The sequence below is a fragment of the Bos grunniens genome, chromosome 10, assembly GCF_055505025.1.
Source record: "Bos grunniens cultivar Pamir isolate PY7600 chromosome 10, Bosgru_T2T1.0, whole genome shotgun sequence".
Lineage (NCBI taxonomy): Eukaryota > Metazoa > Chordata > Mammalia > Artiodactyla > Bovidae > Bos > Bos grunniens.
In genome coordinates, this window is record NC_141174.1 from 81,447,869 (window position 1) to 81,465,779 (window position 17,911).

Sequence of the window (17,911 nt, forward strand, 5' to 3'; positions counted from 1 at the left end):
GAACTATTTAAGTTCATCTGTATAGCAAAACACTGAGCAAAAGTAAACGTTTCAAAAATTACATATTTCTTTTTTTAATAGGCATTAGAATTTTATTTTTATTGGAGTATAGTTGCTTTTAAAAATTATGTATTTCTAATGCCCCTTTCATCTCAAGCGTGTCTGGGTTTGGATGATAAATTATGTGAAAGGACTCAGAACTGTTGATCAGATATTCCACTGTAAACTGAATGTCCTTATAAGTTTGCAGAAAAGAAAATTCCAGATGTACACAGAGTGGGGACCCGGTCATTTTGTATACGATCTAAAAAGGGAAAACTTGAACTTAATTTTTTGTGTATCTGACATATTTCACAGCCATTACAGCACCTCTGGCCCAGAGATCCGCAAAAAAGAATAAAATAAAATAGAATGGAAGAGAAGACCAGAAGATGGTGACAGTTAGCGAGTCTTGAAGGAGAAGAGGGAGTGGGCCGTGGGGCCACGTGGGAAAGAAGTCTGCAGGCAAAGTGCAGCCCCACGGAGCTCATGGAGCAGGAGTGTGCCTCACACTGTCCAGGTAGGAAGGGGCCAGCACGCTGGATGGACTGAGCCTGGGGCGGGGTGGCGGGGGGGGGGGTCGGAGTCACAGAGCGCTATAAGGACTTTGATTTGAGGGGATGCAGTGGAAGGCTTTGAGTAGAGGATTGACATGATCTGGTCTACTTGCTCATTCTGAGTCAAAGTGGGGAAATAATTAGGAAGCAAGTGCAACAGTCCAGCTAGGGGAGGAAAGCAGCTTGAGCAGGATGGTGGCTGTGGAGGAGATGAGGAGTGGTCAGAAGCTGAACACCTATGAATGGGAGATAGAACCAGCAAGATTTGCTGACAGATCCAAATGTGGGTTATGAGAGAAAGAGAGGAGTCAAGGGTGACTCCAAAAGTTTGGGGCCAAGAAACTGGAAAGATGGAAGTGCCATTTACTGATGTAGGAGGGGAAGCTGCAGGAAGATACCTGCTGGAGGGAGGTCATGAGTCTGACTTCAGACCTGGTACACTTGGGGTGTCTATGAGACAACCACATTGGACAGTCACATTGTAAAGATATGGAGACGGCAGTGAATACACAAGTTTGGGGTTCAAGGAACACATACAACTTGGGGAGTCTTTAAAACCTCAAGGCTGGCAGAGCTCACCTTGGCAGAGTGTAGCTGGATGACAGACAGCCCAGGACAGAGGCCTGAGTCACCTGAGCAGAGGCAGAGGTACCAGCTGAAGAGAGTGAGAACGGCAGCCAGAGATTCGAGGGACCAGGAGGGCCTAGTCTACCATCTAGTCTCTAACCAAGGTGTTTTCAAAGAATATTTAACTCTGTAGGAATTTATGGGCAGGGTTCCAGGGGATGGTGGCAAGCAGCATGTGAAACAGTGTTAAGTTACTTTCTGTACATGGTGGGAGTTGAGGATTATTATTTTCTCCTTTACCATTTTCTGTATTTTCTTAATGCTTAACACTGAACATGTATTACTTTTGTAAAAATTCTTTGACAAGGATATTTGAAGATCAATACTGGAAAGTGACTTTTGCTGTTCCCAGAGAAATCCAGCCTATTTCTACCTCAAACATGTGCCCATAGAAAGGAATTTAGCTCCTTCTCTCCATTAGGGGCTGCTGTGGAAGGGGCAGTCCCCCTCAGCCCAGGTAGCTTCAGAAGGGCTTCGGTCAGTAGAAGCACCCTGGGGTGGGGGGAGACTGGCCAGGGAAGCACTGGAGGCTGTCCTGATGCCAAGCAGCCCCCATTAAGAGCTGTTGAGAGGTGCCATTGGTGATCTGACAACCACGCTTCTCAGAACTAGGCGTGTCAGAAATGCCAAGTTGCATCCCCAGGATAGGCCGTGAGCCCACACTCCTTGGCTTGACATAGACTGACACATGGACAGAACAGCAGCTTTATTAAAAAACAGTTTATTAGCATCTACGTCCAGCATCTGTGCAAATGAGATCAGCTCCTCCCAGGGGCCCGGGTCTCCCACCTAAGCCCCTGGGGAGCCTCTCTGCCGTAGCCCCCCGTCTTGAGGCAGTGTCCTTGCTCATCTGACATCAGTCCCGTTGCTCCTGGCTCAGGGCTAAGCCCCACCTCGAGAGGCCATGGGGATGGTCTCCCCTGAGCGACCGCTGCCTCTAATGTCTGAGAAGGCCCCGCCTCCGCTGGCCGGGGCTACGTCCACCTGGATGACCCCGTGCACCTGGGAGAGCTGTGGGCTATCCAAGCTGGCAATGAGCTGGCGGGGGCCTGGTCTCACAGGCACGAACGTCTGGCGCAGGGTCACTGTCTCGTTGCCCCCAATGTCCCTGTGGGCAGAGATAGGGTCATGGGCCTGGGGTGACAGGGTGTGGAGTGGGGAGTAAGGGCTGATGGGGCAGCTGGAAGAAAGGAGCAGCAGGCGGAGCCCTTCAGGCATTTCTGGGCTCAGCTGGAATCTCTACACCCACGACCTAACCTACAGGAGGACAGAGCCTGAACCCCAAGTCCGCCTCCACAAAGCGTGATCAGTAGCTACTCAGCCAGCTGCCGAGCTGGAAACCTCCTCGGCATTCAGAACTCCTCCCTCCCTGCTCTCACAAACATCTGGGCGAAGAGCGAGCACAGCCCCCTTCCTCTCCCATCACTGATGCTCCTGCCCCAACCAGGTCAGCCCCATCCCCTAATGGGTTTCCAAGATCAAGGAAACCTCAAAAGGAGACTTTGGGGCTTGACACAGTGTTGCCAAATACTTCCAGGCTTGCCAAGGAAGAAGGTGGAAGAAAAGGAGTTCTCTGCTACCATCACCTCTTAGGATGTTATCTCAAAAAAAAAAGAAAAAGGAAAAAAAAGCCCCAAACAAAACAAAACTGGAGTCCCCTAAAAGGCAAGCAAACAACACTGCAGTCCCTCCCAAGAACAGAGACAATTGGCATCTTTAAATTGACACACACGCAAGTGTGTATGTGAGAGAAATACACGTTAGTGTACACACACAGACACACACACACACACCCCTCAGTGTCTTTATTTTCTTCCTTCCCAGGCACCTCTAGTCTCAGATCACCTCTCCAGGAATTTACAATTTCACCTGCCTTCTAACTGCCCTCCTTGCCTCTCATCTCATTTTCCATTCATTTTTCCAGTCACTCAGAGGTGAACTGAGCCTTTCAAGGGCTTGGCTTCCTTGTTGCTTGGGAGATAGACAAAACTGTAGCTCCCCGACCTGACACACAGGCTCACTCTGACTCACCCCGCCTGCCTGGGATCATTCCCCACCCCCACCACCACCACATTCCTCCTGCCCACCAGCCCCAGTGAGCTCCACCCCTCCCCTGAATTCACCCCGTTTTCTTGCCTTGCCTCTGGGCTGCCTCCAGACCCAGTTCACACCTCCTCTTCACTGGGGGCTCCCTGGAGCACCTCCTACCCTCAGGAAAATGAATCTCGCCTTTCTCTGAGCTCCTCCAGCAATCTGCATGTGCGCAGACACATTGACTGTGACTGAATGTATATTGCAGTTGATCACACCTGTTAGCGTCTGTCCTTTCCCACCTCTGCCTGAAACCCTTACCTCTGGCCCCTGCTAAACTTGAGCCTGCCTTGGGGACGATTTCTGGAGCCAGACTTGTGCAAACACCACAGTCCTCCAAGGGAATGAGCCAACACCCCAACATCAAAGATTTCCTTGGGGCAAAACATTTAGCTTGGAGCCTGCTGCCAAGGGACGTCCCTGGACCACTCTGTACTTCTTCTACCCCATTAACTGTGTAGTTTAGAACACGTACCAGTCATCCTCACTTTCTGATGTAAAATGGAAGTGAATATAAAATGATGGGGTGGGATCAGACGGTCTTGAAGGTGCCTCCAAGCTCTATGAAGGCGAGAAGTAGGAAAGTCTGGAAGATAGATGTCTATAGCCTACCTGATAGGTTGTAGACTTAATTTCTAGACTTCCTATCAGAATATCCAACTTGAAATTCAGTCTACAACTTAACAGGTAGGCTATACTCTGCGTGCGTGCTCAGTTGCCTCAGTCATCTTTGACTCTGAGCCCCTGTGCCCTGAAGCCCGCCAGGCTCCTCTGTCCATGGGATTCTCCAGGCAAGAATATTGGAGTGGGTTGCTATGCCCTCCTCTAGGAGATCTTCCCAACCCAGGGACAGAATCTGCATCTCCTAAGCTCCTGCATTGCAAGTGGTTTCTTTACCACTGAGTTACAGCGGAAGCCTCAAGCTGTACTCTGCCTGGTAACAAATCTGTGTTTTTAATTTGTGCCCACTTTTCCATTGATATGAGGTTAAAGGTTGTTTGGGTTCAGACCAGCCTTCAAAAGTCTATTTACCCATACTATAATTGAACTGTGGGGCTTCTCCGGTGGCTCAGGGGTAAAGAATTTTCCTGCAATGCAGAAGACTCAGGAGACATGGGTTTGATCCCCAGATCGGGAAGATGCCCTGGAGGAGGGCATGGCAACCCACTCCAGTATTCTTGCCTGGAAAATCCCCGTGGAGAGAGGAGCCTGGTGGGCTTCAGTCCATAGGGTCACAAAGAGTCAGACACAACTGAAGCAACTGAGCACACACATGTGTAATTGAACTGTACTATTTCAGAGCCTAGCCTTTATTTATAAGATTATTTCCAAGATAAATTGCTCTCTAGGTTCCAACTAGGGATGTCAAGATCTCTCCCTACCCTGATCTTAGTGTCGGGCGAGACCTTGACTGCACCCTAGTTTGAGAGTTTGAGGCAAACACATCAGCTACGAACACTGGAATGTGCCCACAACTGAGTGCCAGTAATAAAACAAACTCCCTGACAGGACATCAGAACTTAGACATCCAAATTAGCATTGTCTTTGATGCCAATTTGAGTATTAGCATCAAATTAGCATTTATGCTCTTGTTCCACCACATTGAACATTTAAAAAAGCTCCTCTCAGATTTTCCTTCACAGCCATTTAAAACCACACACACATTACATGTACCCACTTGGGCGTGCACTCACACCTGGCCAAGTCACTGTCCCTCCTTTACAGCCAAGGTTCATTTCTGATTGAAAAGGGCATTATGACCCACCCGGCTCACTTATTTACCTTATTAATCAATCTTAGTTCTAAATGACTTGAAGCTGTCTCCCCAAAGTCAAATTCACTCCTTTAGAAGACCACTCTAAGGACATTCTAGAGAATGTGATTCAGGCTCTGGGGGAAATTCCCGAGAAGGGTTTGGAGCAGACTTCTAGCTTCCCCTGGTGACTGCTTTAGTGGTGACAACAGCTGTCTGGAGGAGTAAGTGCTGGAATGTTTATTAAGTGGCCAGTCAGCAGGTGGGGTGGCATGCCTTCTGCCATAATGAGGCTCCATACCACAGCCTTTGATGTGCAAATGAGAGCAAAGTAATGCCAATTTTGGAATTGCTTGGGTTGGCCAAGAAGTTTGTTCAGGGATTTTCTCTAAGATGTTAGGGGAAAACCCAAATGAACTTTTTGGCCAGCCAATAATATACCCAAATCAGCAGCTCGGGGCTCTCACCCGTGCTGGAGGCCCCGCCTGGGCTCACAGTAGCTGGAGGAGCCACAGAATGTCAACCGAGTGCCTGCTTTGAGAAACCACCATCCAACCCTCTCATTTACTAGTGGGGAGACTGGGCCCATACAAGCCCCACAGCTGAAGAGAGGGGCTGAGTCTCCAGTACGCAGTGTGGGTGGCCCTTGCCTTACTCCCTGGAAGGGAAGAGAATCAAAGATCTGGCAGAGAAGCTGAAGGGAGCCCAGCTCCGGGGACCCCTCAGGACAGAGGAACCTCTGTCTGTCAGCGGCAGGTGAGAGACCCCAGCAAGCAGGCTGCCTGGGAGTTCCAAGCTCCACTCTCTAAGCTGCCAGAAACTCTTTTAGGGCGATAGGAAGAGAGCGCTCCTTTGTGAGGTGTCCCATCACCCAGGAGCCCAGGATGGGGCAAAGGTCAGAACAGCAGCCTTTTCAGCTCTGGTCTGTTGGCGAAAGGGGTGGCCACCCCCAGGCAGAGCCTGTGTGTTGGGGGAGAGGGATGGGTAGGGTGGTCAGGGACCCTCTGTTTCCCCACCCAGCCCCTCCGTGAGTGTGATCACTTTCCTTCGGGTGCTCTTTATTGGATGAGGAAAATGCCTGCTCCTGTCACCAGAAAGCTGATCTTAAAGGTCAGCCTCTGGCCTTCTCTGCTTTCCCTGTTCCTGCATGTGTGAGTCCATGTCAGAGGTGGCAGCATGGCCTGGGAACACGACCTTGGGCACTTGCTGGGCACACAGCCTCCCCTGGCTTGGGATCAGGCCCCAGCAGGTGGGATGAGGGCCTGAGGCACAGGGCTCTCTCCTTAGGAACTGTTCACTCTGCTCACCACACCAGCCCAGCAACCAGCTCGAGAGCCTGCGTGAGGTGCTCACTGTGGTGGAGGAGTGGAGCCTGCCCCTTAGGAGCCGAGACCCTCTGGGAGATGTGGCCACCAGCCGCCCCATCTGTAAAGGGGGGGCAGCTACCAGCAGAGCACTGGTGCTGTGCCCAGCACCACGCTGAGGCCTTTACATGCATTGTCTCCTGTGATTCTCAGCTGCCGCATCTGTAAAGGGGGGCAGCTACCAGCGGAGCACTGATGCTGTGCCCAGCACCACGCTGAGGCCTTTACATGCATTGTCTCCTGTGATTCTCAGAGCCAGGTTATTACTGTTATCCCCGCTTTACAGGTGAGAAAACTGAGGCATAGAGAAGATCATACATAGAGCACACAGCCCATGAGTGATGAAGCCAGGACCTGAAGCTCATCATATGATTATCTCTAATGTACTTTAAAGGGTATTGGGGGTCTCCAAATGAGCTTACATTCCTGAAAGTGCCTGCTCAACTCTTGAGTGCTGGGCGACAGTAGTGACAAATTACTAGTGATTCCTATTTGAGGTTTTAGCTCCCTAACAAGCCAGCAAGGCAGGGCAGGGACACCGAGGAGCACTGCCTGAAGCAGGCCTTCTTGAACTCAGGCAGGAGGTGTTGCTGGCTGGCCCCAAGTGACAGACCTTACCGTCCTGACCTGAGCAGGAGAGGGACAAAGGTGGGACCCATGCAGCCAGGAGGCTGGCAAGGGCAGTGGCTGGGGCAGAAGGAGGGGCTGCACTCACCCAACATTGAGGATCTTGGGCCTCTGCAACCCGGAGCCCTCGAGCCGGAAGACGACGTTGGTGAGGGTGACAGGCAGCGGGTTCTTGAAGACAATCTGTACTTCGCACTCCTGGCCAACCACGGCTGCTCCCAGTAACTGAGAGAGAAAGAGACCCCCATTATCAGAGCCTCGGGCCAAATTTATGGGACTGGACAGTCCCACCAGAGAGGGAGGGAAAGCTCCTTAGAATGAAGACCGCCCTGACCCCACATTCCTGCCTCTGGGGGAGGGCTCACCCAAAGCCAGAGAGGAAAGTCCAACCTACTCCCCAGCTGAAGCCACCCCAGAGTAAGGGAAAGGAGACCTGATTTTCCAGAAAAGGGAACCAAAGCCCAAGAGCCCAGGCTGGTCCCTGACCTCCTCCCGCCACTGCTTCTGTCCTAGTGCCCTGCGCCTCGCCCTCCAATCTGCCCCAGCCCAGCCCGCTGCTCTACCGTGAGACTGAGGTCTGGGGTACGCAGACGGAAGGTGTGCTGCTTGGCCAGCACCTGCCCGTTCTCCTTCACGTGGCCTGAGATGTTGAGCAGCATGGCCCCCTGGTCTACGAGGTGGACCCGGTATTCCTTGTAGGCCACAGGCATGGTCACACGCTCCGCTGCAGGGAAGAGGCCTGGTGTCACCGAGGCCTGCTTCCCCAGACCCAGCCTCCCCAGGTCTCCATGTCCCCAGCCCTGGGCTACCCAGCCATGGAGGCGGGTGCTACAGGCTGGGGACGGGGCACTTACAGGCCCCCGGCGCCAGCACCACCTCCTTCTTGCTCTCCTTGAAGACGGATCCCGTGACGCCGGTGTAGAAGGTGACAGAGAGGTAGAGGTGCAGCTTCACGGTGCGGAGGCTGCTGCCGCGGTTGGTCAGCACCACGGAGACCATCAGGTCCTGCCCCATCACTGCGTCCTGCGCCTCCACCTGCACGGCCACATCCTCCGCTGAGTCCCGCGTGGCATACACATTGGGTTTGCTGCCGTGGGCGGCTGCGGTCTCCACTGCCTTCCGCTCTGCTTCTGAGCCTGGGGGTTGAGGGTCAAGGGTGAGCTTACAGCTGCTGCTGGCTGGGCGGGCGCTTGGAAGGCACCCTTGGTTGTGGCCAGAGCTGGCCGGGATGGGGAGCTGCTACCTTCTGGGTGCTTATAAGTGTGCGTGATGTCTTCCCGCATGTTGGAGCCAATGGCCTTCGTAATGATGAGTGAGCCGATGGCCTTCTCCTCCACATACACGATCTTGAAGCTGCCGTCATCCTGTCGCTGCCAGTAAACTTTATCACTGTTCACCTGTCAGGAGGGCAGTTGTGAGGGGTGTGAGCCAGGAATGAATGAGCCAGAGGGTCTGAGGGCGGGCATGACCCTCCAGCTGCCTTCCCGGATCCTAGGAACTGCAGGGAAGGCCGGATCCAAAGGTTGGGAGCTTCCTGGCAGAGTGAAACTGGGAGACTTTTCAAGCTGAGCCAGACAAGGCCAGAAAGCAGGAAAGAAGTTGATCTGGGAGGCTCCTCACAGTGCATTGGGCATTAATAACAGTAATCCCTTGCACTCACTTGCTGACTCCATGACTTATAAAGCAATTTCATACCCATTATTTCTTTTGATCCTGAGCACAGAAAGCACGGCAGCCATTATTATGGCTTTTTACAGTTGGGAAAACTAAGATTTGTAGAATGAGTGACCTGCCCAAGGTCACAGAGGTAGTTGGTCAGCAGTGGGGCACGCCTGGAGAACCTAGGACCAACGCCAGTGCCCTGGTCTCCCCAGGCCGCCCATGAAGGCACCAGGTGCACAGCTCTCACCTCTGCAAAAATGAAGGGTGTGTCGTACTTCATGTAGACCAAGCCATTCTTGATGGACTGCACAGAGCAGGGCCCACAGCAGAAGATGCCTATGGGAGTGAGGGCACCACAGGGGTGAGAGATCCAGGGAGGCTGAGTAGGACCCCCAGATCCTGGGCCCACCCTTCCAAGCCCACCCAGTGCCCACTGCCCAGGTTCAGCCCCCACCAGTCCAGATTCTCTGGTGGCTCAGACGGTAAAGAGTCTGTCTGCAATGCAGGAGACTTGGGTTTGATCCCTGGGTCAGGAAGATCCCCTGAAGAAGGAAATGGCAACCCACTCCAGTATTCTTGCCAGAAAATCCCATGGACTGAGGAACCTGGCAGGCTACAGTCCATGGGGTCACAAAGAGTTGGACACGACTGACTGATTTCACTTCACAGTCCAGCTCAGGGAGGGCAAACAAAGGGGAGAGCAGTTCTATTTTGCTTCAGTCATTGGTGGGGGTGAGAGGGGCAGTGACGACTGTAGCGGGGATAAGCCTGCCTTGTTAACCGAATTGCTGGCACACTTCCTCCATTGGCTGAAGCTGGATGTCGGCTGTCTATGACCCCCAGAGGTCAAGATCCCACCCCACCCACCCCATCCTACATCAAAACAAACCCAGAGCCCATTATGGCTCTGCTTGCCAGCTTGGAAAGAGATGAAATCACAGTCACCATTCCAGAAAGATCCAGAACCACCCTCAGCTCTATAGCCCACGGTATCCTTTCTGTGGGGAGGTGACAGGGGAGCTGGTAGGAAACAATGTCTGTCTTCAACATGCTCTGGAGGGCTTTCTGGAGGAGACAGGTTGATAGAGAGGAGGTGTGGCTGAGAGGACACAGAACAGGAAGTGAGGGCTGTCCAACAGGAGAGAATCTTAGAAAATACCTTGAACTAGGGTCTCCTTTTACAGATGGGGAAATAGGCTCAGCAAGGCAAAGTGACTGCCAGGAGATGTAAGACAGCCGGACACAGAGAGACTGGAAGGAGCTAATCCTTACTAAGTAGCTACTAAGCTCCAGCCATGCTGCTAGTCTAATATGACTTCTCATTTGATCCTCCCAATCACCCTATAAGGTATACATCATCCCCATATTACAAACAAGAACACCAGAGCTCAAAGGTGCAAGGAACTGGCCTAAGATGACATATCTAAGAAGTGATCAAGCTAGAATCAAGCCCGGGCCTGGCTGGCCTCAGAATCCCTGCCTGCCACCTAGCCCACCCACTTCCTAGAGTGGGGACTGGAACTCATGTCTCCTGGTGTCCTGTGACAGGCTGTTTCAACATCACAGGCATCTCTGGGGTTGTATAACTCAGGGGGCACTATTTACAGAGATGATTGAGAGGGACGGGTCTGGTCAGAGACCAGAAGAGGAAGGTAGGCTAGGGGAGGGCTATCTGACTCAGGGTGAGGAAGGGAGAAGGGGGAGACAGGGAGGGGAGAAGCAGCTGGAGGGGCAGGTGAGGGCTCCCTGGGGCCAGATTATTAAGTGGGAAGGGTGTGGGGGACCTGTTTGAGATCTAATTTTGTTTTTGACTGCACCTCATGGCATGCAAAACTTCCCCCACCAGGGACCGAACCTGCAGCCCTGGCAGTGGAAGTGTGGAGTCTTAACTAGTGGGCCACCAGGAAAGTCTGGGGAGATCTAATTTTTGCAGAAACATTCGTTGTGGAACAGAGACTAGTAGGTTACACCATCAGTGATTATTTCTTAGGCTGGACTGCGTTATAGAAGCTGTTATCTCCTTTGAACCTACCTGAACCCTGATTTTTTCCCCCATACCATATATATAACTCAGCGGAGCAATGAGAAGAACTTGGTAAAAGCAAGAATATGTGTCAAAAGAGAGGAAGTCAGGGGCTGGGTTCACGCTGCTGCTGACCTAACACTGTGCCCTAGAGAAAGCCTCTAACCCAGCCGATCTGCAACATCACCAGGGGAACTTTCAAAACACACAGATTTCTGGAATCTGTTCCCGGAATTCAGGTCTAGAAATTTCCTTGAAACAAAACTGAAACCACCTGAGAGAGAATAGGAAATTTTCCATTTTATGTTACACAATTCTATATATTTTTTCCTTCCAAGCATGTTTTACTTAAAATGTGCTTAGTCACTCAGTTGTGTCCGACTCATTATGACCCCATGGACTGTAGCCCACCAGGCTCCTCTGTCCGTGGAATTCTCCAGGCAAGAATACCGGAGTGGGTTGCCATGACCTCCTCCAGGGGATCTTCCCAAGCCAAGGATCGAACCTGCATCTCCTGAATTGGCAGGTGAATTCTTTACCACTGAGTCACCTGGGAAGCTCTTTACTTAAAATAGTGACTTTTTAAACTATAAAATATATATATATATATAAATAAAAAGGTCTTTCAATTAATTATCTCCAGGACATGTAAATAAAAATGTAAGTAGAAAAAGTGGATTTGTTGGGTGAGGGAAACCTCTCCCTGAATTCTCTCAAATCTTTGGACTTTTGAGCCATCTGAGTGTAATAACCATTATAAATAAATAAAATTGGGGCAAATAATTATGCAGAAAGGTGAAAATAAATGACGGTCACATGGTGATTGCCCTCATGAGTCCGTCTGAAGAACTGTGGAACGAAAGGATCTGACTCCAAGTCCCTGTCCAGGACACTGGAGTTTGTTCCCCTAGTTGGGGACACAGGGAGGGGCCCCCAGTGGGGTCTAGGAGCCAGGCAGGGGCCCTGCTCACCACTGCTGGTTTCCTGGGGTGTGGCGTCCACAACCTGCCATCCATCGAAGCCTGAGGGCAGATCTGGCCTCTTCATCCAACAGTCGTTCCACACGTGGAAGTTCCTGGATGGACATAGATGGAGGGCTCGGTGGGCTGCCTACCTGGGGCCTCCCCAGCATCCCCTGCTCTCGATATCCAGGCCTCAGGTCTCTGGTCATCAGCAGGGACAGGCAGCCCAGCCCAGCCCCAGCCTCACCAGACAGAATCATGGTTCAGGTGCTCCAGGGGCTTCATGTTCTCATCGAAGTAGATGTCCATGGTGAGGGAAGTGTCTGTGTCGTGCGCGGAGTTGAAGTTGGTGACAGTACGGGTGGCCAGGCCCAGGCAGCGCAGCACTGTAGGGGGGCGGCCAGGGTTGGGTTCAGGGCCCCGGGCCAGGGCAGGGGTAGGGGGGCAGGTGAGGCATGAGGTCAGGAATAGCAAGGGGACAGGGGCAACTGGGGTTGCCAAGCTGGGTCAGGGGTCACTAGAGTCAGAAGTTCACCGAGCCAGGGAGTGTTGGGTGTTAGGGGAAGCCAGGCCACCTGCCTGGCCTTGTGCCTGACTGTCCCTTCTCCCTCCTCTCCTCTAGGCCTTTCTGGGTTGTTAACACTAATTAATGATAATTAAGGCCAGCCTGCCAGCCACCCCCGCCCGTCCCTGCACTGCAGCCACAACTGGGCTGGGCTCATGAAGGTGGAGCCTAGCTTCCTTCCACCCTCCGTGTAAAGCCCAGGCGGTTCCCGTCCCATCCCTCCACTACCTGTGGTGGTCACACCAGCGAAGACCCAGCACTGGCCGAAGGGGACAGAGTTGCCGGTGCGTAGGTAGCTGAGAAGGATCTCCACGCTGCCCACCCATGCTGATGGGTTGGTGCCGCGGGAATAATCTCCAGACCAGTTCCCAATCAGGACCCCATTGTCATCCAAGGAGTTCACCTGTCCAGGACAGGATGGGGTGGGGCAGAATTGGGGAAGAGGCTCAGGGCCTGCCATGTGGCCCCCAGCCCAACCCCTGGCCCTGCAACCATCCCTCACCCCTAAACGCTCAGGATTCAGAGGCAGCCTGAGTCCTGCCTGCCCCTCCCACAGCCCTCTGCCCCACCATCCTGGTCTGACACAGGAATGTGAATCCTGGGTGTGCCAAGTTTGGGGTTTGGCCCTACATTCCACAAGAGCTGGAACTGGAGCCAGGAAGGGGAGGGTTAGGGGGCAGGTTGGGAGGGGAGATGAGTGAGATCCCTTCCCACCGTACCTTTTGCAAGGGCACGGACAGGGCTGGGGTCCTGGAAGAATCAGAAATGGTAGGAGTGGGGGCGGGAGACAGCAGGCAGACACTCAGTAGGGCTCAGAGACTCAAGGGGGCTCACCATGGCAGAGATGACCCGGGAGACACTGACGGGGTCCCCGCGGCCTCCATAGGGCATGCCCCGCCGGTCCAGGATGTACAGGCAAGCGTCCAGCACCCCGTGGTCAAACTGGGGGGAGCCAGGGCAGAGGTGACCCTTAGGCTAGCACCTGCGCCCCCACCCCACCTCACCTGCCTCTAGTGCCCCTAAGGGCACGAGGCCCCAGCCAACCCTACCTGGCCGTAGTTCCAGGTCCGCTCGCCAATCTGCGCTTCTGTCCCATAGTAAATTCGCCCAGACTCATTAAGCACATACTCCTGCCGCCAGTCCTCATGGTCCACATACACGATGTCCTCTGTGTCCCCAAAACACATATGCCTGGTTCCCTTCAGCCCTCTCCCTGGGTCCCACCTGCCCCTCAGCTGCTTCTGCAGGGCTCATGACTGCAGAGGAAGAGCAGGGACGCCTCTAGCCTGACAGCACTGCTTCCAGGAAGGACAGAGCAAACAGGATAGGGGATAATGGGAGAAGGGTGGCTGTTACCAGGGCCCTTCACCAGGAGAGGTGATGCGGCTCTGTGACCTTGGGCTGGTCACTTCTCTACGTCCTGCATCGAGGTTCCCTCACCTGGACACTGGGAAGCTGGCTTCTCCTAGGGCTAGGCACCCAGGCGCGTAGCCAGATCTAGCGAAGGAAGCCCTACACGCCCTCCCCTCCTGTCCGCGTTTTGCTCCAGCAGCTCACCTGGGCACCAGGGATTGAAGAGGATGTAGATCTCATTGCGGGGGTCAAAGGGCAATTGGAAATCTCCAGCTTCACAGCGTGTGCGGATGGTGAACTGGAACTTGCCGATGATGGCATTGGGGGAGGTGTGGACCCGTAGGTTCAGATTCTGCCCACTGGACTTGGTCACCTGGGCCTTCCAGCCTCCACTGCCCCCCTTGCCCACCGGGATGATCACATGGGTGCCCTTGCCCACCTCGGGATTATTTCCTGCCGTGGAGGAAACACCAGTTAGCTGCTGTAGCCCACTTGAAGCAGGGGGACGGAGCCTTGGACTTCTTTCAGCCCCACCCAGGATGTGTGTCCCAAGTTGGACAATTACCTGGGCCAGATTGAGAATAGCTCTGTCCCCACCCGATGCGTGCCCACATGTCAGGGCAGAGCTCCAGTCCAACATCCCAAACCTGTTCCCTTGCACTTAACTCGGAGGTGAGCAGAAGAGACCAGGTCACCGTCACCCTCTACCTGCCTGACTGTCCCAGTACCCGGGCAGGAGGAGCAGAGCCGCCCTGTCTGGGTCTAGGTGGCCCTGCCCCACATGAAAGCACAGTTCCTGTCCTGAAAGCCTGCCTGCTCACTGGGGCTGCAGATGCCAGAGCCCAGGGCATCCCTGCTGGAGGTGGTAAGGGTACCTGGGAAATTAGAGGCTGGGGTGGGCAAGGCTAGGCCCTAATCAAAGGGTACCAGGAGTCACCCGCCCCCGGCAGCAGTATAATCATCAGCCTAGGCAGTCAATGGCCACCAAGCAATGCAATGAGGGAGGCACCTGCCCTGGGCCATGGGAACAGAGAGACAGAGTTGGACAGAGAGTGAAGTCACATCCTGGGGAAGGAGGGCAGACCCAGAAAGAAAGATACCCAAAAGCAGCAACACCTGAGAGGATGCAGTAGTAAGGATCCAAAGGAAAAGTATCTTGGGACAAATGCTCCTGGAGGCTCGGAGAGGGTGAGCTTAGGAAACGAAAACAGGGAAGCCAAGACCCTCCCTCCGGGGGACATACTTACATGATTACACCTGCCTTAGCTGGCAGGGGTGAGGAGTGGGGTAAGGGAGGAGCCTAAAGACATCCCTGTGACCCTAATACCAGGGCTGGCAGCCCTGCTAACCAGCTCCCTATCCCTACTCCACCACCACCCCTACTTCACTTCACCACCATCATCCCCATCCCCCACTGCAGGCTCCACTGACCGATGCACAGCTCCAGGGTGACATGATCAGACGACTCATAGGGACGAGACAGGAAGAGGACCATTTGGAAAGGCTGCCCACGGCGGAGAATCAGCTCATCGTACTCGAACTCGTCCGTGTGGTGCTCTCGGCGGTTCTGGTCTGAGCGTGAACTCAGCAGATCCACACCAGTCACCACCAGCATTCCCTCTGCAAGGCCACAGCTCCAGCTCAGTAAAGCCCCACGGGGCGTCCAGGCCCCCACCACTAGCCTCCCAGGCCCCCAGAGATGTCAGAATGAGCCTCAGGCCCAATTAAGGCATTTTGGCTCTCAGATAACATGGCCAGGTGGGCCTCACCCCGGATGGTGCCATCTCCAGCTGCGTTCACAGCACTGCCCCGGGAGCCAGGCCGGCGGGAGTCCCGGGAGCCAGGCCGGCGGGAGTCCCGGGAGCCAGGCCGGCGGGAGTCCCGGGAGCCAGGCTGGCGGGAGTCTGAGCCCCGGGAGTCGGGTCTTCGATTCCTGGAGCCAGATCCTCGACCTCCCCGGTCTCCATGGCGCTCAGGCCCCCAGTCATCGTCTTCTGTGTTCCGGCAAGAGCAGCAGCCACAGCAGCGAGCCCAGAAGGAACGGCCCCCGCGGCGAGAACGTCTGTCTGGCTCTGGTTCTGGCTCTGGAGAAGGTGTGGTGGGGGGCTGCCAGGGGTTTCCGCCCCAGCGGCCGACATCTGAACGAGGACCGCCTACGTGAAAGAGGCAGGGGGGCTCTGATCACTCACTCAGATCTCCTTTACCCCTACAGGATGCTCCAGTCAGCTCACCCAGAAACCCTCCATCCAGAGAGCTGATTCCATCCCAGCCAGATGACAGATGATCTGACCCTGACCCTGAGATTCCCTCAGATCCACCCAGAGACCTTCCCCCAAAGACTCCTTTCACTCACCTAGAGAAATTCCCCAAATTAGAGAGACGAGTCTTTTTCCCCTCTCACCCTCACACGGACATCCTCCAAAGCAGATGCCCAATCCAGAAACCTGCTCCAGCACTCATCCCAGGAAACGAGTGCACGCTTGTCACAGCTTCGAAAGGCGGCAGCACAGACCATCCTGAGCCTGCTCCCCCTGCCAGCTCCTCAGTCTAGAGATCCAATGCTGACAGCCTCAAGGACCCATTGCTTAGAAGGAATCCCCCACCCACTGCTCTCTGAATTAGACAGATAAGTGACATTCACCACCGGGGGTCCTGGCATTTCCCCATGTCGTTGGGTCAGACACCCATGAGGAGTTGCTGGGAGGGGCCTGAGGTGCCTAAAGTCAGACTTCTCAGGCAGGAGATCTCTGGTCTCCGGGAGCCTCGCTGGGGCGGACAGGCTCTGGCTGGCCCGCACTCCACCTTGTTGGGACCCGACCTCGGCCGCCAGACAGCATCGCTGGGGTTCAGCAGTGCCCCGTCGGAGCCCCTCACCTGATGAAGGTGTTGGCGACGGCATCTCTGAGTCCCGCGGCGGAGGTGGAACAGGTTGGGACCGATGGGACTGGACGGACTCCGCCGCACGAATGGAAGGCGTGGGGCGGGCCGGTAAGTGGTTTTTAAGGGGGGAGGGCGGGGCCGAGCTTCTGGGAAGAGGAGGAAGGAAGGTTGCTTCGTCCCCCCACTTGGGGGAGGAGGTCCAGCGTCTGGGGGCCGGGAAATGACGCTGGGCCACACCCTCTTTTCCCTTTTCGAGGAACTAAGGACCGAAGGACCGACGTGTAGGGAGAGGGCACGGTTGGAGTCTATGAGGGCTGAAGTCGGAAAGACTCGGTGAGACCACCTGTCTGGGGGATGCTGCCTGCCAAACTGGGTGCATCAGAGGCACCTTCTCGGTGGAGAAGCTCAGAGGGCAATGGGGCAGGGAGCCCCTTCCACCCACACCTCTATCCAGCAGACTTGCTGTTCCCAAGCTCAGGCTGCCTGGCTGTGTCTCTGAAACTGCCCATGGGCTCTTAGGACTCACCCAGTCCAGGGAGGTCCCTGGATCCCAAGTTGTTACATACTGGTGACATCAGCAATTGGCCCTCAGACTGGCTCCACCAGCCAGCCCTTGACCTGCTGGCTCTACCAGATCCTCTGACCCTACCATCCACCTGTCCCTCCTTCTTCCTCTGGCTCCGCCAAGCCCCCAGTATGAGTGAGAGCTGCTTCCTGCTCCCTGGGTCCCTCCACCTTTGGGGTTAGGAAGGTCAGAGTGGAAGCGATTTCGTTTTCTAACGGTCACCCTTCCCCAACCCCCCAGGGGTTTGGAGGTGACTTTGGTCTTTGCTCTGAGGCTCAGGTGGGAATGAAGTCTCTGCCCCCAGGCTGCAGAGTACCCCCTTCTTCCACTGAGACAAATGTCTGGTGAGCTGGAGGCCACGGTTCTCAACTTGGAATTCTTCCTAGGAATCCTGACCAACCGGCTGCAGGCACCTGCCCAATTCCATCCCAACCCTGGGAGAAACACCACGGAGGCCACTGAGAGAACCCCAAGGCAAAGAGGAGGTCAGGCATCTTCCGGAAGGTTGGGACCTGTCCTTGGGTTCTCTTTTCTCCATCCTGCCATTGTCCCAGCTCTGCCCATGGGACACTAAACAGAAGACAGTAAAAACAGGGAGGGCAAGGAGATACAAGGAAGCTGCCTAGAGGAGAGGCTGAGTTTGGTGATGCATGTGGCAGGGAGGTGCCTTGGGGAGTGGGGACGGAGGCTCCAGGACCTGGCAGAGCCCTCCACATCCCCATGACCTTTTCCTGTCCAAGCCTAAGCTCCAGACCTGGCAGGGGGTGTCTAACCCCACCTCCAGCACATTCAAGAGCAGGAATCCAATTTCCAGGCAGGTCAGCCAAAGGGCTTCATGGAAGG

The 17,911-nt window shown here is 54.5% G+C and overlaps 1 protein-coding gene across 1 annotated transcript; it reads right to left on the minus strand.

The window, feature by feature from the left end:
* Positions 1–1,928: 1,928 nt before the first annotated feature.
* TGM1 (transglutaminase 1) lies at positions 1,929–16,598 on the minus strand. Its single transcript, XM_086322558.1, has 15 exons — positions 16,498–16,598; positions 15,393–15,776; positions 15,055–15,243; positions 13,828–14,076; positions 13,320–13,438; positions 13,105–13,212; positions 12,499–12,673; positions 11,953–12,091; positions 11,715–11,818; positions 8,968–9,056; positions 8,302–8,455; positions 7,913–8,194; positions 7,622–7,782; positions 7,147–7,283; positions 1,929–2,331 (listed from the first exon to the last, which is right to left on the minus strand). Exons 1-15 carry the CDS (start codon positions 16,520–16,522, stop codon positions 2,106–2,108), a joined length of 2,541 nt encoding a protein of 846 aa, XP_086178684.1. The 5' UTR covers positions 16,523–16,598; the 3' UTR covers positions 1,929–2,105.
* Between the last annotated feature and the right edge of the window lie 1,313 nt (positions 16,599–17,911).

Bases quoted from the DNA above. Each gene is read 5' to 3' on its own strand.
- TGM1 (XM_086322558.1), bottom strand. From the start codon at position 16,522: ATGCCGTCGCCAACACCTTCATCAG. The intron at 15,244-15,392 runs GTGAGGCCCACC...GTGGCCTTGCAG, and splicing joins TGGAGATGGCACCATCCGGG to AGGGAATGCTGGTGGTGACT. The intron at 12,674-13,104 runs GTGAGCCCCCTT...TGTCCTGGACAG, and splicing joins CCCGGGTCATCTCTGCCATG to GTGAACTCCTTGGATGACAA.